The sequence below is a fragment of the Melanaphis sacchari genome, unplaced genomic scaffold (assembly GCF_002803265.2).
Source record: "Melanaphis sacchari strain LSU unplaced genomic scaffold, SCAv2.0 Contig65_pilon_pilon, whole genome shotgun sequence".
Lineage (NCBI taxonomy): Eukaryota > Metazoa > Arthropoda > Insecta > Hemiptera > Aphididae > Melanaphis > Melanaphis sacchari.
The window spans coordinates 1,309,363-1,334,559 of NW_020271469.1; the positions used below are offsets into that span (position 1 = coordinate 1,309,363).

The 25,197-nt window shown below is 22.6% G+C and overlaps 1 protein-coding gene across 4 annotated transcripts in view; it reads left to right on the top strand.

Moving 5' to 3' along the window:
- Positions 1-25,197, top strand: part of LOC112600525 (otoferlin-like) — a 138,315-nt gene that overhangs the window by 89,731 nt on the left and 23,387 nt on the right. For 3 of the 4 annotated variants that reach the window (XM_025347772.1, XM_025347771.1, XM_025347773.1), the window contains exons 4-7: positions 11,649-11,974; positions 16,140-16,355; positions 16,433-16,628; positions 23,182-23,244. In XM_025347772.1, the coding sequence (XP_025203557.1) occupies positions 11,649-11,974; positions 16,140-16,355; positions 16,433-16,628; positions 23,182-23,244 (801 nt within the window). Of the gene's footprint in view, positions 1-11,648; positions 11,975-16,139; positions 16,356-16,432; positions 16,629-23,181; positions 23,245-25,197 lie in introns of those variants that run through there. The other variant, XM_025347774.1, reaches the window with a different exon arrangement.

Below are 25,197 nucleotides of genomic sequence, written 5' to 3' on the forward strand. Positions count from 1 at the left end.
TTCAAAATCCATTAAGTTAACAAAATAAAAAACTTATTTTTTTTTTTTGCGATCTAAATTAACTACATTTAATGTCTGATGTTCATATATGACGAAAACAATTGATATTTGATGTATAAAACCATGTTAAAGAGCACAAATTATTATTTAAAACATTAAAACAAACCGTTATTCTTTTAAACTTTATGTTTTCTATGATTCTCAATAAATAAATACTGTGTTAATCATTTAACTGTATAGTTTAAAAGTTTAACGTTTATCGATTAATTTTATATTATACTAATTTTATATAATATTAAATATCTGATGAACCAATGTACACGCATCTATGCATAAATACATTAATTCATGCATAAATAATATTTAATTATGACATATGCTTTGCTCAGGTCACGTTCACGACGATCAATAAACGCAATTTGTGTGTCACTAACAATTTGTTTAAAGCCTCAATGCAACAACTCAATTACATCTATTGATTCATATAATATACATATGAGAGTCAATATTTTTATTTTTATATACACGAAACACATTTTCCTTATTAACAATATTAAATATGATTCTTTAATTGCTCGATTAAAATAAAGTTATTCAGTATATACAGATAAAATATATAAAAATTTTCCCGTGACTAAAGCCATTTTATATAACCTTAGAATAATTTTTTATCTACTATTATTAAAATAACGCATAGCCTCATATATTTATTATAAAATATCTTAAATTGTGCTTTTGACGAAAAAAATGTGAGTTTTTTTTTTCATAAAAATAAAGTGTAGAATAAAGAAATAACCAATAGATAAAAATAAAAAACCCATTAGGTTTCTGTGAACCTTTACAAAACCTTATTAAAGGCATACCGTTGGTCTTTGTAATGAAAAAAAATAATATTTATGTATATGTATACATCGTATAGTTAAGCACTTTTATAATTAAGCGTATATTAATTATTTTCAAAAAAAAATAATAATAATAATAAAAAATCGTAAAACTTTATAAACGTTAAAATTTTTACGAACTGTGATTTCTCTTTTAGTAACGAAATGATTGAAAAAAAAAACAAAACAAAATTCAAAGTGGTATAGGTACTCATCTATGTAAAATAAATTTATTATACCTTAAAGCACCAATCACAGATTATCAAATAAAAAATAAAAATTTCTAAAAACTTTTAAACGTGTTCGCGCCATACTTATATACCATGTTAAGCATCTAAACACTCACGGCAATCGATATGAGTATCACATTATATAGTAAATTTAAAAAAAAAGTTTTGACGGAAAACAACAGTCCATTAGTGTAATCATGCGTATGCAAATCATTTACTATTCATTATGTCTAAAGTACAATTTTTAGATCGGCATGAACATGTATACTCACGTATAATAAATTCGATGACGGCTTATCGAAAAACCAACACCTGGAATGAGTAATTAATTAGTTTTTATTTTCAAAAGACACCGTTGCGAGGATTATCATTTTGATGTTGTCGGTGGAATTCGCATCACGACCGTAATGTTTCCCATAAAATATCCACGTGAATCGCATAAATCGACATTATTTTAATATTACCGAATGCCGTTTTAAACTCAAGCGTCATCAGGATGAAAAGCACTCAGAAATCGCGTATCAAAGCTCGTCGGTCAATATTCCGACCCAGCTAGTGAAAATACTTAATTTATGTATAAGCTAATCTCGTTAATATTTCATACATCAGCACACCCCAGCTTCCGGTGACCCCTGTACGCTGTGTAACGCGAATACGAGCACAGTACTTATTGTTTCGTTAGCGCATCAATTGAGTATATATTTTTATTTTTATTTTTTTTTTATGTAAAACAATACACGGATCTCATAAATACGACAAATGTCAATGGCACTCACTGCGCGCAGTCACGCTTCTATTGTCGGAGAAAGACGACAAAATCGTATATAGTGCAATCAGTTCGTATACACGCTTGTATACAATTAAACATACATAGGTACTTACGTTAGTTTTCCAGTGATTTTTTGGCCGATTTCCCAAAACATTTTCACAATTTACGATGTACCTACTTCAATTAATATACGTTTACTTATTACTGTGTTTATCGTACAACGTGTATTGCAGCGACTTCAGTGAAATCTATTGTTTGATTTATATTGTAAATATAATTATTAATTATAGTTATAATATTAATTTTAAACAATTTTAAAAATATTCAAAATTTTAGGACGAACTTAAATCAATCATTTTTATGTTAATGAAACAGTATAAACAAAATAACACACTTTTTTCAATTTAAACTCAATTAATAGCATAAAAATATATTATTATGATTAATCGAAATCCCGAAATATGAATATAGGTTAATTTAATACTATTGTCATTACTATTACCCTAAGCACAACACCACTTTAGAAAAAAAATATATAAACTCATTGTTTTATTATGAATTTATTATCAGTAATTATAACTTTTTTTAAAAAAAAAAAAAGAGTATTTTATGCATGTGAAAGTGTAATATTATAATCTGTTTGTAAAACAAAAAATAAAATTAAGAGAAGTATATATTATCTAGTATATCCACTCAATATTAAAACATTCATTATTTCTAATATAAAGTTACAGTATTTCTACAGGATATACCTTAAATACATATATGCTCATGTAAAATAATATATTTAGTATATTATAGGTTATTATTATTTATTGATTATAGGTAATGTAAAACAATAAATAATGAAATATATTATATTTTAATATTTAGAATTTTATCAGATGCTTAAATTTTTATCATACAATTTTTGAACTTAATAAGTTACAATTACTCCATCCATTTCAAAATAGTTTATTTTTTTGTGTGCTATTAAATATATTTAAAACAATAATACTTCATATGCAATTATTTTACAAACATTTTTTTATTTAAATAATATGCACTATGTTTATAATTTATTATTAATTATTACTATACAGCTAAACGTTTAACAAAGTTGAATGCATATGAAAAAATATTTCATTGATACATAAGTATTCAAATTGTTGTTTTATAATCATTTTAAATTAATTTTATAATAGGTACCATTGTAAATATATTATATATGATAAACAAAACAATTTAATCATAAAAAAAAAGTATAAAAACAATAGATTTTTAAACTCGATCTTTTTAAAAGTATTAAAATTAAAACTTGTTTAATATCTTTTCAAACCATAAAAGACAAGTAATTAACAAAATAAATATATGTTTATTCCAATACAATATATTAATTTTTATTAGAAAAAAAGCTAAGAGGCTAAGATCTATACTTGAAACTTTTGAGGGGGAGCTTAGTCCTCTAAAACTTCGCTACTCTCTACAATATCCGCTTAGGATTATAGTGCTCATTTTTTTACAACAGTACTTAATAAGATTGATAGATTTTTTTTTTTATCTGTAATAGCTACTGTTATAAATACAGTAGTCACTTGATAATTATTCGAACCTCCATAAATCGAACCAAACGCTTGGTCTCCTGAGAAAACCTCTATAATTAGAAAAAAATACTCGTATTTTCGATTCCCTCAATAATATAAAATATCTTTCGTTGGAAGACACTCTACAATTCGAATTTCTTTATTATGTATAAGCTCGTATCTAATTGATGTACTAGTAATTAAATTATGTATGCAATAACGACGGCGATAAAATATTATCGTTATTTATTACCTTATCAATCTAACTAGACGTTAATCGTATCATTATACCGGAATGAACCTCTGAAATGAGTTGCAATTGTTGAAAACGTAGTCAGTCTGAATAAGGTTCTCGTAAAGTATAAATGTTTTTCGATCACCGACGAAAAAAAAAAAAGATCATGGTAGTTGAAATCGGTGAAAAAAAAAAGATATTTTTGTATCTCTGTTTCTACGCTTTCAACTATAATAAAACAAAATTACCGTCTTATATTGACACATTAATCATCAAGGCAGAAAAACTGTGAATACTCTCATCTGGAAGAATATCTTGTGGCCTGATTTACTCAATGCAGACAAAATAATATTCTAATAGCAGGGCCTATTTTAAAACAGAAAGCAAAATTGTTTGCTACCAGCTTAAGTATCAAAAATTTTCGAGGTAGTGAGGATTGGTTTAAAAAATTTAAAAAACATCGTAATTTGACTTTCAAAAAAATCTGTAGAGGGAGTGTAAGTATTGACCCGAGCATTTCACTAAACTGGAAAAATGAGTTAACCAGTTTTTTGCTTGGTTAAGAGACTTTTTTATAAATGTTTACTGGATTGCATTTTTGTATTTAAAAATGAAAAATGTCATGGTGGTAAAAATAGTAAAAAAGAATAACAGTGCATTTACATAATATAATAAACTAAATAGTAAAATAAATAATGAATATGTAATAATTAATAAATAATAATAAAATGTATGCGTGTAATAACATTTTTCACCTCTTTTTAATTCGACCACTATTGGTAAATCATAAACCACATAATAAACCGAATTTTGAGCTTGATCCTATGAATTTCAAATTATCAAGTGACTACTATATTTAATTTTAGAAGTAAAATGTATATTCCCATTAAAAATACTTTTCCTCTGATTTGGAATTATTATGAAAGTAATAAACTATAACCAAGAGACTATTTCTTCGAATATAATTACGTTATTTATGCTTAAATACAAAAACTCACAAGAGATGTTATGTGCGTTAGAATAATTAAAAATAATATAATAATATTTTAGCGTTTACAAATGGAAGCGCAAAAGTTAAGTTATTATTATTTTTTTTTTTAAACAATATAAAAATATTAAATTAAATTAAATATAGTAAATTTTTAATTAAATTCTCTCTTTAATATATAGTCGTAGGTATGTAAATATAATATTATATATTATGCATGTTTTACAATGAAGTTCAAATTACTTTCTTTTTTTTTTCATGGGTATGATGGAAGGGCTGTATCCTAGGGATCTGTTAATAAATTATCAAAAAGGTGTGACACGAGACAAAATATGCCAATGGTGGGTTGTTCTGAAAAGTGATATGATATGACATTAATAATAATTGTTTCATGCTATGCGATTTTATCCGTTTGAACCTAAATATAAACCAGTGTAGAATTTGAAGTGATATTGGAATGAAAATAATTTTAATATTTTTAATTCAAATAAATTGAATATTTATTATTATGGTTTTACATTTTCATTTTTAGTTTGTATACAATAATATATTATAAATTATGAATATTGAGCTATGAGAAATATAACAAGGAATGAACTACCTAGTAGATAAGTGGTATAAAAGTTGATTGGCATCAAAAAATGGCACCTTGACAAGGAAACTGATCAAAATATAGCACCATAGGCCAGCAGGTGGTTTGGATGAATAAATTACCGACTGACCCACACTTTCGGGCCACGGATGTTTTCAAACATACCTGCACAGATTTAAAAAAATCGAACTACCCCAGATAAATATACTGTGATAAAAAAATAACAATGCATAGCATACTATTTTTAAATGCGACAAAGAGCGATGAAATTACTTAACACAGACCTTGACGTGGAGAATATGATTGTGGATATGCTGATCTCGAAGAAAAACTGCGAAATCATCAACAAAAAAATAAGGATGAAAAGAAACATAAAAATTAATTATTATATAAAAATTTAGTTAAGTCATCTAAGATATTAGGCGAAAACAATTATCTGAGAGGATAGAACCTAGCTTTTAACAATTTATGCCACCCCAAATGTAGTTATATTGATATTTGTTGGATAATTAAACGATGGGGCTAGAGAAGTAAAATTATGAAAAGTGTTGTTACATTTTAGTCTCGATTCAAACATGTAAAAAAAAGAAAATTACCTACTTTACAGAACTGTTTTAATTAAGATGAAACTTAGGAATAAAAATACATTTAATAAAAATATATAAGTAAAATTTAGTTAACATAACAAACTGAAATTACTTAAAAAATAACTGAATTTATATATTAATATTAAAGTATCTACGTTTAATAAGCCTCAATCATTATACGATTGCATTTAAAATATAATTTATATTATAATTTATAAGATATTATGTTAAAACATGTAAAATATATCGTATGGAAATGGAGTATCGAATTTATTACAAGTTTTATAATCCACCCATAAATATGTAAATATATACAAGGAAAACCTATCAGTTCGAAAACTCTACAGCAAAACTTTAAAAAAAACCTCATATGAATCGTTAAATGTACATTTTATGTTTCTTGAGAAAATGATATATTTCAAAACATTAGCTGTATTAAAAGTTATCAGCAAATTAATACAGTAGAACTTTGAAGAGACTCATATAGTTATATAATTTTTAAATACCTTGTTAAGTTGAGGCATTATATATTTTACATTTACATTGAAAGATTATAAAATATTTTAAATAAAAGAAGAAGAAATTAATAGGAGATAAATAGGAGGAGAAACGGATTGGAAAGAAAGAGCAATAGATAGAGAAGAATGGGTGTGAGATTAGGTGTGAGATGAGATGGTCTTGAAAGACCTTTCAACCAGAAAAAGAAAAAGAAGAAATTAATTGATGTAGAACATTTTTTATACACATCATTATTTATTTATTTTTATTTTTTGATAATTTTGACAATTTCTATAAAATAGTATATAATTCAAATAAATTAAAAAGTTAAAATAATTTCTGAAATAAAAATTATATCAAAATAATACATATTATCTTGATTTGTTGATAAAAAATACACTTTTAAATTTTTCTCATTAAAATTTGTATTTTTTTACTATTTCAGGATAGTTTTTTAAATAGGTTTACATATTTTTTTTTTTTTATAGTTTCTTAGAATTATATATTTATTTGTGAAATATAAATTTAAAAAAGCACTAGCTCAACAAATTATAATATACAAGTTTTGAGCTTTTTAATATTCTTAGCCATTAAAAAACTGTAATTTATGAGATTCATATATTATAACTTATCGTTTACTTTGTCTGTGTTAAAAATATTAATTAGAACAGAAAACACATCTACATTGAATTTTCAATTTTATTTAAAGAATTATTTTTTTAAATATTATTTATCTTTATTGACAATAGAGTATATAATAGATGATCCATTCAAAAATCTAGGCCGAATAATACTTTAATAGATTACTTTGATGTTTGTTGTTTAAAGTGAAATACTTATAAAATTCGTTTTCAAGAATAAACCAACAAACTATGTTTATTTTGTTTTAATTTAAGTATATAAGACAAAGTCATATTAATCATTAAGTTAAATTATACAGTGAAACTTGGGTTGTTCAAAAATAAACTTAATGTTTCGTTGAAATAATTGTTATTCATCTGAAGTGGTGAATAATATTATAAAAATAGTATGAGTTAACCTCTCTTTTTTTTTAGCTGTATCTATAATCTTATTCAAATATACACTTTTCATTTGAATTATCTCAAATTAATCTAGACATTGTATTTCTATTGTTATTAATTTGATGAATATTATTGTAAAAATAAGTTAAATTTACTGGACAATTTAATTTCTGTTAGATGAGGATGTATTACTTAAATAGCTGGAATGTTTAATACGTATAAGGTTTAGAAAACAATACACAAAACTAATATGAACCTAACTCTGATCAGAATTCACAATATGGATATTTATTGAACGTAACGTATTTTACTATTTCTATGAATCGTTAAAGGGAGACTATGTACAGTAATTTATGTATTACAATATACCATACAACAGTGCTGAACAATATTGTGTTTGTATTATCTAAAATCTACTGATGTATTTAAGTTTTTCCAGTATGATTTAAATTACTGTGACTTAAACTACTAGTAATACTATGTATTAGGCATATTGTAATGCATGTTCATGAATTAACGGAAATATTAATATCAATAGAAATCTATTTAAATTGCTTAATCTATTTTCCAAAGATGTTAAATAAATATGACATAATATGTGATATTTAGACTGTATATAGTTATTTGTGTATGTCAAACTTAGTTATGAGTGTTATGACAAATGGCTTAATTTAAGTAAGAGTATAATGTCTTAAAACCATAGAATAAGATTAACACTAGTTACTTTAATATTGATATAAGAACTAAGTAGATACTGCATGTTAAATATAAAAATATTTTTTTTTCTATTGTAGATACATCTATGATATTCATGAAGTTTAATATAAATGTAAAATATATACATTATATACACGCACTTATATATATATATATATTGGTTAAATTAGATTATTATTATATTAGATAGTTGTCTTTATTATTTAAAAAAATAAATATTATTATCACAATGAATATTTAATATTTAATTATTATATAGATATTAAGCAAGATATGTTTTTTTTTTTTTTTTTAAACAATAATTGTACAAGGCTTGTAAAATTATTCACATTACGTTTGATATTATAACAGAAAGTATAATATTCAGTTGTTTGAGCACTACATAATAAATAATTAATAATTGCATTGAATCGTATTAATAATATTAATTTAATTTAACTAACGATAAATTAAAATTTTGAAATAATCTAATGAATATTTTATCTTTTTTCTAAATGATTTATTTCCTTTTGTAAGATAAAAATAAAATGAATATTTAACGTTTTTATTTTTGTAAGGAGAATTTATAAATTATTTTTTAAAAATGTTTTAGCAAAATATATGATTTTATTTATTCATACAATAATTTGATGTCTGATATCGTATAATTTTAAAGTTTTACTTTCTCATTTCTAACTAAAACGATTTTTTTTTAATTTTCGTTTTATTTAGCCTATTAAAAAATTCTATAGATATTAAACAAATTACTAATAATATAATATTTCAAACAACAGAGATGATGAAGTGTTTAATGTATATTTTGCTGACTTTTGAAAAAGTAAAGAGCCTGTATTAATTATAGTGCCATAAAATAAGACTGACCTTATATTTTTTATCCACCAATAGTCAAAAACTAATTTTTCTGTCAATAGTGTTTAAATAATGTAAATATTGTTAAAATTATATAGCAGTATCTCACACATTGTAGTTGAATTTTTAGGAGTATTATGTGCTTGCGGTTTTTTAACTGGAGATATTAATAAATTGATTGATTCAATTTTAAATAATTTAAAAATGGTTAAAATGAAATATTTTCATTAATATCAAGCATAATATGTTGATATGAAAATATAATTCAACTGCGTGTCATAATATATATTATTTATTATAATTAGTGTTAGGATTTTATGATTCTACTTATCTCAAAAAAGCACGAAAATTTAATTTAAAAATCATGTTAAGAGATAAATACATAATTTATGTTTTAAATTTATCATAAATGTATGACTATTATGAGTTAGTTATAATATATATTTTAAAATAACATCACGCTTGCCATATAAAATTAGAGAAAAAAAAAATATGGTTATGTTAAAAATTAATATTGACCTTTCAAAGGTTTTAGTAATACGTTGATTTATTTAAATATTTGCATTTTATAGAAAATAAATTGAAAACAAAAATTATTAGACACAAAACAAAACAAAACAATATAATACCAGATGTGCGTAAACTTTCTTATTCGCAATAATTCTTACGTACTATTAGCTTAGTAAATATTTAAAACTTAATTCAAAGGAGAAAGATTGATATTTATTACGTATTTATTAAATTATTTCTTAAAATTACATTAACATTTGATTTTAAACTATTATAAAAAATTAAAGGCGATACTCAAAAAAAAAAAAAATCTCTTACTACTTATTTTAATAAATAAAATACTGTTATTATCTTAGAAATATTTAAAAGCACAAAATTAAAATAAAAACACTAGTTAAATACTCAGGTTTACTTTAAATAATTCTTAAATACCTAGAATTTAATCCACTAAGATAATTACGTAAATCCTAAAAAAAAAAAAAAACATAAATGATATAACAAAAGTTACATACTAAACATCATAACTACAATACATAATGGATATAATATATTATAGAGATTTTAGGTATAGCTGATAAAGTAATATAAAAAAAATAAAAAACATACCTAATAACGTAAACGTTTTTAACATATTTATGTATTTAGAATATGTTTTTTTTTTTTATTATTATTCAACTATTATTCCTGAACAATTCAGGTTAAATATTTGTAAAACAAGCATTTTTTTTTGTAACGACATAATAAATATTCATGAGCTGGTTGAACAAAGGTGGGTATAAAAAATAAATGCATTTTTAAAGTCAATAGTTATATTCTAGTACTTATGCATGTTAAATAAGTCGTTGCTATTGGCATTTTTAAAGATTCAGTTGCTGATAAATTTATACAAAAAGATGCAGGACAAAATTTAAAACCATATATATATATATATATATATATCAAAGTATTTTTATTTTATAACATATTTTGATGTTAATAGCTAGGTACTTACTATTTATTTAAGCTATTTAAAATTAAATAATTAGTATCTGATGAATTTAATTTTTTTTTTATAATCTAATGAAATTAAAAATCAATCCAGAGCAAATTATATAAATCATATAATTTGCTAAATATTAGATTATCTTTGTTTTAAAATATTATATATTTCGAATGCAAAAATCATATGGGACTGGAAATTTAAATGTCATTATTTAATTAATATTCATGAAAGTTTTATTATAAAAGAATAATCGATACAGAATTTCGCACCATTTTTAATGTATACTTTTTACATAAGTATAATTTAATTCCATTGTTTTAAAATTAAATTAATAATGCACTATTATTAAATTATTTATTAATAAGCAATACATATAACAGACTAATATATAACGAATAGCAAGAAAGGCGTGAAATTAAGAATAATAATAAAAAAAAAATGTTTAGTATTTTATCAATTACTTATTAAACATATAGGTTGTTAAAATAATTTCTTGATTATATACCATATTTATTATTTAAATTACATTTTTCATTAATAAAATTATTATCACGACGTAAATTTTTTGTTGTACTATTTATTATTATTTAAATAACACGCTAAAATTAGTATTACTTAATAAAAATACTGATTCAAATATAAACATTTTTAAAATATACTTTCTGAAACGTGCATTATTTAATAAATTTAGAAACATTATTTCACGTAGTAACTTTTTGTAGTAATTTTATTACAAAATTTATTCATAAATTACACATTGAAAATGTTCATTTTTGTACAATAGCTAAATTTGTTAGATAAATTAATCTGAAAGTCTTTATGCCATGTATCTAAGTAAATCATTGTATTCTTTTACCGTATTTAAATAAATTACAAAATAAATATTTAACTGCTATTTAAAGTAGAAATCATATCCATCTAGATAAATTTTCACGATCGTTTAAATTATTAAAAATTAACTAATAATAATTATTAATAATTTAAACTTAACTAATACATATTAATATTGATATTTTTTATATAAAAAAAAAAAAAAATATATGTCATTAAAATATCTTGATAAAAAAAAAGGATTTATATATATTATAATATAAGATCAATATAGTGTCTGCACTGAAGACCATTTAAATTACAACCTACAAAAATTTTTCAATTTTTTGTAACAGTAATGACTGTGTGTAAATGGAAACCACTCGATTCATTTTTTTTTTTTTTGTTTTTTACAGATTACGATCGATTTGGACATTGAATATTTGACGAATAACAACCGAAACCGGACGTCATCGTTGTTTAGCTCACGTCCAGAGTCACCGACCGAGTCGACAGATGAGCGGCAAATGCTATTGGACGTCGAACAAAATATCGCCAATTTGGAGAAGACGTTTACCGATAGCCGTCGGTTGGGTGAACGGCAGCAAGACAACGAACACAACGGCGAAAAGGAAGTTGTCAGCAGCGGTGGTGGCGGAAATAGAACGCACAAGAAAGGGTTGTTCCGGTATAGTTCGTTTAGTTCGGACAAAGATGTCAGTGGTTTAAATGATCGCAAAAGGTGAGACTGCTCCTATTGTAGAATATACATAAATATAATAAGTCTATCGGTGAGAGGTACAGTTGTTTATAATATTATGGTCAGAATAATACTTTTTAGATACCGTAATTAGATTGTGATCTATCTCTGCTTTCGTTTCTATTTCCGGAGAAAATAATAATATTTTTTCTCCGCCGTTTTAACTAGGCGGCAGACTGTTGAATTTAAATGATGTATGTGTACTGGTTATGGGATTTAGTCTAGCATTGGTGTTTGTAAGGTTTTTATCCGGTTTGAAAGATAGAAAAAATTATTTATTTTTTTTTTTAATTCACGCCTTTTAAATGTATACACATTATTATAATACAACAGTTTTTTTTTTTTTTAATTATTATTACTCTAGTGTATTTTTTAAGCCCGGGCATACTCCAGGTGTTTTAAATCGTTAATTAATGATATTTTTCCTTTTTATATAAAAATTATACACGCAATGTTGTTGAGTAAAAGTAGGATGTCATTATAGGGATGTACCATTTGAAACGAATTGTATAATTTTATATTATTATTAAGGTATTCCTATGAATATATATATAAATTGCTATCGATTAGATGTAACTTAAAATAAACTTAAAATATTTTTTTTAGATTTGTGATTTACAAATTGTATAACAGTGAAATAGGTTTGATTCAGTATAATATTTAAAAATTATTCTTAATAAGTGGTAATAATAATACTATAAACAACCATTTGTGGTCAAATTATTACAAGACACAGCTTGCAAACGAATGACTTTCATCAAAAGTTATAGTTTGTTTTGTTATTTGTTTAACTTTTTAATTATATCGAGTAAGAACTTTGTAACGATATCAAATTACTTCGACAAAACATTTTGGAAAAAAAGTAAACCATTTAAGTGGATATAATATATTACTTTAAATTTAAATACAGTAAGGTAACAGTAGATGGGTCTGATAATAATTTATTCATTATGTTTTAAATTTAATTTATTTAGTACGGTTATCATAAAATAATAAAACCATTTTCATTTAAACAAATTTAAAGTATATTCTACGTCCTGTTTATTGGTCATATGATACAATGGAATTGTATCATATATATATATATATATATATATATATATATCTCACAAAAATATCAATGAGTTTACGAACACAATGAAATAAATTATCAACAACGTCTATCATAATACAGAAGAAATGAGTATGAGCTCAATGAATAAATCATAACCTTTTTTTTTTTTATTTTTAATAAAAGGAATAGTCTAAATAAGTTGTTATACACAATAAGTGATTTTGGTGATAGTTAATTCACGATAACTAGTTAGATTAAAGCAAATGAATAATTGTTTAGAATAGCCATTAAACGTATTAATTAAGACTACTGAAGTTTCTAGTATAGAATCTTTTTAACCATCCGTTGGAATTTTAGAATAGTGCGAAATTAATGAAGTTTAATTAGTGGATATTGGTGATTTTTTTTATTTTTACAGTGTGAAGTAATAATAAGAATAATAAGATGTCTATAATAAGAATAACTTTTATAAAATTTATAAATCATGAGTTTGCAGGTAGTTGATAGGTAATTATCAAGCAAAGCAGGTTGAGCCTGGAAATGGCTGATTTTTGATTAGATTTAAAATAAACAGCTCATCTTAAGCGTTTGTTGAAAATTAAGCTAAGGTATTTTACTCAGGATCCGTAAGAAATTGTGTTGAATATCAGTTTGACGGGTTCACAAAAAAAAATGTTAAGAGCTCTTTTGGCGTAAATAGATGGTAATAAATTAACACTTGGCTACGTTGGTTTTTTTATTTCCAATATTGGATCATATTAAGGTAGGTTAGGTTAGATTCGATGCTTATGAATAAATTTAAAGACGATAATTGAGTCTTTATTATGAGTTACTTAGTTATTATTGCCATATCATTAGAGTTTGTATCAACGAATATAATATTATTTAATGTAATAATGGTATTTTATAAAAAATTTATAAAAAAAAAAAGTAGGAATGTCGGTACCTTGAATAACTTCAATCAGAATCATGACTCTGGTCAATATATTTGTTTCTCAAATTTTAAATTGCTAAAAATATATAATATTTACGATTTTATTCACTTTTTGTACACTTAATACCAACACTAGTTTTAGCTACAATTGAAATTTATTAGTAGTATTTACATGATAATATTTAGATTATAATTTTTGCACAAAGTAAATACTTTTAATAAATATTTGATCATAATACCTATATTAAACTGTTCAGTCTTTTGAAACAAGTGAGCTACCATTTTTGCTAGTCACAGATATAATATTATTTTTTAATAGTTAACGTTAAGATATTTTCAAGTTTTTTTTTTTTATTTATTCTACGATTTTAAATAATCACTACCCAAATATAAAAAATAAATTGAAACATATATGTACAATAATTTTTTAATATTGTATATCTTTAACATTTTTAAACATACTACCTAGTTTCATAAGGAACTTATTATTTTTACTGTTAAGCTTTAATATATTATAAAATATAATATCAATAATAATCGTATGGTAAAAAAATGTTAAAATTATTATATCAACTTTAAATTAATACTCACGAATCACGATATATTCACATATTTAAAATAATTGTATACCACATCGACAAAAAGTTAACGTGTATCTTAGTATCATTAAGTAAGATTAATGAATTCAAATTTCATGGATTTTTATTTTATATTTTACTAGTTTATTCACTTTTATAAACACTTATAAATAGTTTGATATTACATATTACTAATGTGTGTATAAATAATTTCATTAATGATCTTTATAATTATATTTAGTAATTTGATTTAAATGAACAATAAACAATGGTAGGGTTAATTAACTACTGTTTGCTAATATTCTAAATTGAATTGAAAAATAATTATATTATGTTAAATTAGTATATTGATTTATTGATGTATTTAATAGTAATGATGTTTTCGTATAATTTAATGATCAAAACTCAAATTAAAATACCATTGTTTTAATTAACTGTTTTTACATACAAATCACAAAATTATAACTTATTGTTTAGGTCTTAATTTGTAATTTGTATTCTCATTAAAAATTATTTTAATTTTTTAATATTATTTTAACACAAAAGTATTGTATACACACTACATCGTATATATTATAACCTATTTTTTCTATTAATTTTGAGTAATTTTCAAGGAAATTATAGTTAATGTATATAATACTTAAACCATTTCGTTTTATCTGTTATTCTTTCTTTAAAATCATGTTATTTATAAACTGTTAATTAAAAAAAAAAAATCAATATTTCCAATTAAATTAAATATTTTCTAATACTATTATTACAAAATACATTGCAAAAGCGATTTTTTCTTGTTTGCTTTGAACTCTTAATCCAATAGTTTATTGAGTTTGGTAACTTTTTTGTGTGTATTTCCGATTTTATAACTACGCTGTAATAGTTCAAACAAGTTAACCAGCGACATAATGAAATCAGAATCCTTTATTATTGGTTTTCTTTAATTTTTATTTTAATTCTGATAATTCGAAGAAAGTATAGTTGTCTTAAAAAAACTGGTCTGGTCAGAATAAAATTATGATGCAATAAGATTGAAGAATGACAATGTTGATTAAGTATAGAAAAAAAATTACGGATGCGTCCGAATTATATAATAAATGTATTATCGTTAACTAGTAACTACATACATACCAGAGCTTTTTGATCTTAGGAAAACTAAAGGTACTTTTTTTGCATAGTTTTTAATACGTGGATAGTGGATAGTAGGTTTTTTATTTGGTTGTCTGATCGTGAAACTGTGCGAGACAATGCAATGTGTTGCCTACCTTTTTTCAAAACTGAGAATAATTTTATAAAGATTTCGTCGAAACTAACTGTTACAATTTTTAAAATTATATTTCAATTAATAACACAAGTATCTGTCAAAGTATTATTCTTGTATATTTTTTATAAAATTGCAGTCTATCGCATAAAATGTATTTTAATATGTTTTCATACCTGTATGAATATAATACACATTATTATCCAATACTTTTATATGATTATCTTTATACTATAATGTATATTGTAAACTAATACAAATTAAACCATTTACAGTATAGACGAATAATTTGTGACATATATTTTTTCTGTATTTTAATTTTACAGCCGTGGTACAATTTTTAAGAAAGGCGTGAAGAGCTTAATGCGAATAGGTAAACAAAGAGTTCCGCAAGATAAAGAAGCATTGATGGACAGCGATGATAGTAATCAAATGGCTGCAATTACTTATCAACGGGGTCATATAACGGAAACAAGTGACCTATCTTCGGACAATGAATCTGTTAATTCTTTCAATTCCGAATACTCACCTAAGCCAAAAAAGTAAATTGCTTTAAGAAAAAAATATAGTTTTTGAAATAAAATATTATTATTATTATTTTTTATTATTCATTTTTTAGACCACTAAAACATAAAGATCAATTAAATGCAACTCAAAATGCACTTAAATCTCAAGACTTTCAAGTGTGTGTAACCATCATCGAAGCTAGACAGCTAGCAGGTCTGAATATGGATCCCGTTGTATGCGTACAAGTTGGTGAAGTAAAGAAATATACAAGCGTAAAAGAAAGCACCAACTGCCCTTACTATAATGAAGTAAGTAATGTTAATTTTCTATTACTATATTTTTAACATACAAATGGTACATAATATTACATAAAATAACATGGCCAATACATTTTCTGAACATTCTATACATATTATCTTAGTATAATTTAATGTTTAGATAACATAATTATTACTACAGGTTCAATGTTTATAATAACATTGGTAGTTTGAAAATTTTCGTATATAAAATAATATAGTAATGCATATTATAATGAACACAAGCTAATTGTTTAACGATGAAAATAATTTTTTGAAAAATATATAAATTAATTATTAATTGCTTATAGTATTATTTTTGTAATAATAATGTTTGGCGATACCTGAAAAAAGTTATATTTACATAAAAATATACTATAAACGTGTATTCAAATAAATTTCAACAATCACAAGTTAAAATAATTTTATACATCAAAAAACACTTTTTAACATCTTCAATAGTTACTAAACTGAGCGTTTTTGTTAAATAAATAATTAATACTTAAGTTGTAGACTTCTTTCTAACTGGTCATAATTTCGTTTATTGTTTTTCAAATTAATACTTGATTGGTTCTTTTGAATTTTTTCCAAAAATCAAAATTATATTTACTACATAAACTTGTTGAATTTATCAAATCAATTTAACCATTTAACCGTTAGATTTTCATGTTTAACTTATAAATCAACTCTTTTCAATAATATTAAACTTACCAGTATTTTAAGTTTTAGTGAAAAAAAAACATAAATCATTTTATCACCAGTTGTGTAATTTATTATTTGGAACATTATAAAAACTTCTTTTTTTTTTTCATTTTGGTGATATTAATTTATTAAATTAGATTATAACGTCCAAGTATTTTTTAAGAAAGTTATGACATGCATAAGTCAAATAAGTTAAGTATAAGGTATTCCGATAGAACTATCAATTGCCTTCTTTTTCATTATAACACATATAACCATGTTAAAGTTTAAAATTTAAAAATATAGTATTACTGAATGTTTTATTTGACCACAATGATTTTTTTTTTCTAATAACTCTATAAAACAGTGCCTATTATGATTTATCTTATTTATACATTTAATAATTGTAAAATATAAATGTCCAGAACTTTAGCCGGTATTATATTTTAACAAGAAAATTTGGTGGTTTCACTGATATACTTATATTTTATATTTTATTTCATAACTTCTTAAAGAAACATGATTTTTTTTCAAAACCTATTCATAGAATAACTATTGAAACAAAATTTATTTGAAGTATATTGGCATGGAATATTTTTGTTATAATATACTAATGAAAAAATTATAAAATAATTATTAGTCAATTTATTAATCAAAATATTTTTAATAACTAAATTATATAGATGCATACGTTTAAGTCATGATAATAATTAGGAATCAAAAGCATTTAAATATATAAAAGGTAGTACGGTTTTATCATTTACGGTTTTTTCCAACACATTTTATACTTATCTCTTCAATAATATTGCTGTATTTGCATTTTTTGTACCTCTATTACTATTTTGACGTAATACATTTCACTATATAAAATTGATCAATCGGTATAAAATACATTAAAATACAGTGTTTCCGAACTGTTACGTAATAATAATTGCTTTCTTTTTTACTTTAATTTTTCAAATTTTAAAACTATTGGTGTATCAAAATAGCAAAAAATAACAATTACGGTAATTAAATGATTTATCTAATTCTACCAGCTATTATCACATTTTAATATATTATACTTTTAAGAATATTAATAAAATAAATTATTTATAATTACTTTATAATTAAAAGAAACTTCTGTTATAACTTATAAACGATAATATAGGAATACATAATTAAATTTGAGTAATATAAAATAATACAAATAACTTAATTTATCTATAAAATACATTTTTGTTATCTAATTTTACCATTCTCACCAATACTCAAAAATGTGTAAAATCAAAAGCTTAATTATTTTTCACTATGTAACTAGTATATAATTAAATTATAAAATCATTCTAATATTAACTATTTAAAAACGAATAACCTTTGTAATTAATGTTTTTCTAAGTTCAATAAAAAAAATTTAATAAAAATAATATATACATTATACCATTTATTTCCTCGGCTCAAAAAGATTCTTCAGCATACAGATGAATTTATAATTTTTAAATACCTGTATAGAGATATGTGGCTAACATTAAAAAAAAAAAAAAAAAAAAACGTACAAAAAATAATATGTAACTGGAAATAATTTATTTATAAGTAAATTATTCAATGTTATTGACTAATGTTTAAAGTTTAATAATTCAAAATAAATGGCTTAAAAATAATTTATTAGAACTATGTGTTTTTATTAACACTCTATATTACTACAAAACAAATAAATAAGTATTTAAAAAAATCTTAAGTACTCATAACCTCTATTCGTGATAACATTTAAACTCATAATCTTATAAGATAAATTGTGGACAATTTGTATATTTTTCAATGCATTATTTAGTTAGGTATGCACACCAAACTATAAGTATTACGATTAACTTATTATTTAAACATATCAATGAATTAGAACTATTTTAAAATTTAAACTTAACTTAATATTTTCCTCCATATTAAATTAACTTCATAAAAAGCAACTTTTTTAAAATTGTAGTCGTATGTAAACTATAAATTTCAAGTACACTTTTTTGCAATGTATATAATGATTAATGGAGTTTTATGCTTATAGCAATAAATATTTTTTTATTTTTCTATTTATTTTTACTTAAAGATAACTTAAACAACACTTAAGCTATAAAATATAAACATTAAAAAATAAAATGTATTACAAAACAAACTTTTAAATTACACTCACTAATCTAATAAGTCAATATTATTATTAAATTGAAATTTAAGTTGTTTAGTAAAACTTAAAAGTAAAAAAAGCATCAATATTTATGAGATGTCCACCAAAAAGGTCGCAATGTCACCCTTAAATTAAGTAAATAATCCCTAATTGCGATATTCTAGCTTTTTGAATGACCTAAAAATTTTCCGTCGAATTAGCAATGGCTCCTACTGTCTTATGTTATAATACAAACTTAACACTATTTTTTTATTTTTGTCTATTTTTTAATGTTAACTAGAACATAAATAAATGCTAGTACCTTAACTGGCTAAATTAGCTACACCTATTAAATTAAAAACGTTAATGTTACATCGATCAGTCATAAAAAAAAAAACGTTTGGGAGTTCTTTTATCCATTGTCCTTAACTTTCACATCAAATTCAATCAACAATTTTTGAGCGTATAAGACATAAGGATTTATAAACATTAAAACAATTAATTGTAAACTAATCTCTTCGCTGGACGCTCTCTATTGTTCTTTGGGGTATTCGCTGCTCGAGTATCGCACAGTATTATATTATAACCTCTACACTTCCTTCCAAAGAGGCGTTTTTTTTCTATATCGACAGTGTTTTAAATATATCCTGTCCGATGCATGGCCACTCTTATGAATATTCCTCCGCGAACTTGGGCTTTTAATTTCAACCGATTAAAGAGTTTAAAACTAATTTAGAGTTCCTCCAAAACCTCATCAACGGTTCTGCCGACGAAACTAATCAAATATCGAGTACCTTCACGTCTAACCCGCTCTATCACCTCTTTAGCTATCTTATACGCACCATTAATTATAGTTCGAAAAATCCAATTCACCAAGCATAATACGTCTTGCTAATGTCCACCTCTGGTTGTTACACTATTCTCGAAACTTGGTTTTGCTTCACTTCCACTGATTTATCTATCATGTATAATTTAATTGCCTGATGGCTATTAGTGTACTTTGGGTTAAGTCCAAATTAATAAAATAAAATATATAATAATATAATTTTGATTATAAAATAAAAATAAAAATATTAAAATTATTTAGAAGTATTTTCAATGGATATTTTTTTCATGTAACACAATAAAAAATGTGTATATAATACACAATAAAAACGAACAACCTTTGTAGTTTATGTTTTTCTAAATTCAATAACAAAAAAAAAAGTAATAATAGATAATATATTCATTATATTATTTATTTCCACGGCTCAAAAGGATTCTGCAACACAGAGGGATTTAATAATTTATAGATACCAGCTGTATGAATACATTGTATTGTGTAATTACAAAAAAAAAAAATCTGATCAGCATAACATTATTTAATAATTGAATTGGCTGAAGACTTAGAACATTAAATACAAGTAAAATAAAATATATTTATTACAGTAAATTTAATTTTACCGGGATGACTCATGTGTAAGTATATTAGTTCTAACAGTTATATAAAAAAGTAAAACAATTTCTTGCTATGAACATATGATACTGTTCACTTTCCATATTATACATTAAATAAGTATTTATTACATAATATGTCTTCCAGTTTAATTTATATTTCAACCAAAAAGAGTAAGTATTTAGTGATTTATTCTCTTTACATTTTTAATAGTATTGTGTCAGAGATATCATAATATGTTTCAATTATAGTTTCAAAATCCATTTTAATAATTGTTTTTACGACCCGAATCGTGTTGATTTATCTGTTAAGCATAATGAGCCTAGTGACATAGCCTCCCTACAGTTTATTTTTCATGTAGTAGAGTTATTAGTAAAACTTTATACTTAAAAATGTATTAAATATTTAAATTATAAAGCATGTTTAATTTTATAAAAGCTTAAATAATACAGTGATATTTATAATATTTGAAACCAGTAAATTTAAAACAAACTTATTCGATGCAAAGTCATTTATTTTATTATGTTTTTATAACTAAACAAAACAGTTTTCAGTTATTAGTTATTAGTTATATAAGCCATACATTTTATTTTATTACGAGTATATTGACAAATAACTTATGAAACGTTGCAAAATATGTTTAAAATGTATCATCTTTAAGATTGATTGTTTTAAATAACTACCAGAGTGATACATTTTATTCAAACAAGCAAGTAAAAACAAAAATATACAATACTGTTAAATCTATATTAATATTTAAAACTTTAATCTATTGAAAAAAAAAAAAAAAAAAAAAAAAAAAAAAAAAAAAAAAAAAAAAAACAATAAAACTAGATGATTTGATTTTAAGGTTAAATTGTTTTTAAATATTATTAGTTTATAATGTATAAATAAACTATTGTTAAATAAATAAATAATATAATTTAATTAATAAAAAGGAAATTCCAAATTTGAAAATTTCAAATACGGATATAGGTAAAAATATATCTTCCCTCTTAATTTTATCTCAATAATAAATATATTCTTAAGAAAATTTTAACTATACAATTTTTTTTACTCATCATATTGTATTATAATTATAACTTTGTAATCATTAATTATTTCTTGAGAATTTGATATAAATTTTTTTCATGAAAATGAAATTTATCAGGAAAAGATATTATTAACATTATATTAAAGCTTTAATTCAATAATTTAAAAATAATATTTATTTATAAATTAACTAAAGTATTGTAAAAGAAATTATTCATAAATATTAATTTCATATTATTTTTATTTTTTTTCTCAACATTTGAAGATATATTTATAATATCGATTACACGGCGTTAATTATAGGCAAAATAGGTACACTACTGATGAAGTTTCACTTTGCTAGGGTTTAATATAATACTAAATATTTCAATAGATCTGATATTAGACCATTTTAAGTAGACTATGAAATTAAAATACAATAACGATATACTCGTATATCAATGATGTAATAAATATAAAGCCAAATTGCTTGCAAATGTAATTACTTACTAAGTAACAACTTTTGTTCTTATTAATTCCTACTTGCTTTACTGGATAGTCAACAATAACCATAATAGTATAATTACATAATCGTATATTATAATTATTAATAAAATACATTAAAAAAAAAAGAAAATGATTAAATAAGACAAATATGATGAACTTCACGTTATGTCTATTATACGTATATTCTACCTTATATACCATGGATAAATACATTTTTAGGCAACTATTCATAATGAATTATTTGAATTTAGTTTTTTTATAATGTTTTTCAAACTTAATAACAAAACTACTAATTTCAAACATCTTTTAACCATGGTTATTATGGTTTTGTCACTAATCCACGACCACGGTAACCGAAGTTACGGTTTTAGTATGTTTTTATAATGGTTAGACGGCAAAATTGATTACCTACCGAACATTTAATAACCACTGAAACGGCCACTAATATTTAATTTAACTATTATACCAGTAGATATAAATAATATATTTGTAGTACTAATAGGATTCATTAATTCTTAATTAATAGATATAAAATTGCTAAGAAAAATCTATGATGGTAACAAACTCGTTTATATTTATGTGATTTTGGTAAAGCGTAACATATTTAATCATTTACGTAATTTGATTAGTTTAAATATAATAGAATAAAAATATTTCAACATATTATGTATTTTGTTTAAAATACATTTACAACATACAATTTTGTTTATTTTTATGTACTTTGTATTAAATCTATACATGCGTAAAATCAAAACTTTAACAATTTTTAATTTATTTTTGCAATTGTTTATTTTTTTCAGTATTTTGTATTCGATTTTCATATGCCAACTGTAATGTTATTTGATAAAATCATAACACTATCGGTAAGTAACTCATAAAATATATCAAAATATTTAAATCGTATTTACATACACAGAATAGGTTATAGTGTTTTCCCAATGACTAATAGGTATCGTCTGTTGACAAATTTAAGATGAAAATGGGTAAATTTACAACAAAACTAATCTGAATGCAAGTATATTATAATATTATAATATGTATATACTATATATATATATTTATATTATAGAAACATTTTTTTTTTCAAAATTGTAACTAAGATTTAATAAATTTATTCGACTAAAGGAATTTTATTAGTTGTATTTAAACAATAATTATTTTCGTTAAATAGTAATGAATACATTATCTCTAAACACATCACTTAAAACATAATAATATAGTATAACTTTCAGTACTTACAAGAAATAAATTCACAACAGTTAATTCATTCAATGGTACTGTGGTCAGAAATCAAAAAAGTAGTCCAGATTGAATACATTAATACATTTTTAACATAAAAAAAAAAACATAAAATACACATGCTCGAGTTTTAATTTATTCACTCTATTTACCTTTTACGAATAGTTTTGCATTAGATTCATATTTAATGTTAGATATTATATTTTAAATAAATTTAAACTTTATATTTATTAAATACATCATATACACAAGCTTCAAAAATTTAAGTTTGACAATTTAAAAAAAAAAATATCACGTATAAATGTGTAAAATATAATATTATTATTTTTTTAATACCATACGATAAAAATTTATAATATAATAATATTATAGTCGAGACACATTATTGAATAGTTTTATTTATATCCCTATAAAATCGTAGGTAATACTTTTTAACAATATATATTTCGAAATTAAACAAATTAAACATTAAATGAAAAAAAAAATATATAAATATATTAAAATAAAATAATGTATATGCTTAATATTTGTGAGAATTATCCTCACATAATATCACCATAAATATAACGAAAAATCATATATAATAAAATGTAATAAAAAACATTAACTATCAATTTTTCAATAAAAAATGTTCAATATATTGTTAACTCAAGTGTTCAAAGCAATAATGATTTTGGTTATACTTTAATAATAAACAGTACTATAACTCCTTGTTTACGAGCGTAATATTTAAACATACAAAATAGTTATTTTATAATAATAATTATTATTATTATCATGGTTATTACGTTTTATTAGAATTTATTATAACCTTTATTCTTAATAAAAATCATATTTACATAATATTTTATTTATTTAGCCTTAGGCTATAGAACTATTAAATAGTTGTACTTATTACATAATCATAATATGTTTATCAAAATATGAGTATTTTTTTTTTTTTAATTAAGCAGGCAATTTCAATATTTTGGAAAAATACTCACAGTTCTATACTTAGTCATACTTAGTATTTTGATCATTTAATTTATTAAAGTTACAATAATTTTTAGATTTAAAAAAATAATAATATCAAAATTTAATTTCAATTTTTAATTTTATAAAGTCATTTTTTTAAAAATTTAGCTGATATAATTCTTATAAAACCTTTTTATAAATAAGTAAATTAAAAACGTAATATAATTCTGTGACCCACTATAAATATATGAATTAAAAGTATTAAGGTTCTTTTAAGCATAGTTATTAATCTTTAAAATAGTTTTATTACTAAATAATAGTTATTGCATAATTTTTTATAAAATTATACCACAATTTATTAATAAACAATACACATTTGTAGTTTGTAAATTCATTGCAATAATTATTAAAATATGCCATTAAACTAGACTTGCACAATTTTATTAAATATTATAATACTTAATACTTTTATTCACATATACAAATTTATTTTTCAAACATATGAATATGATAATATTAAGTATTTGTTTAATTATGTAATGTTTATAATATATAATTACTTTTGAAAAAACTCAACAAAATGCATTTATTAAAATGTCATTGCAATCTTATGAGGTTTATAT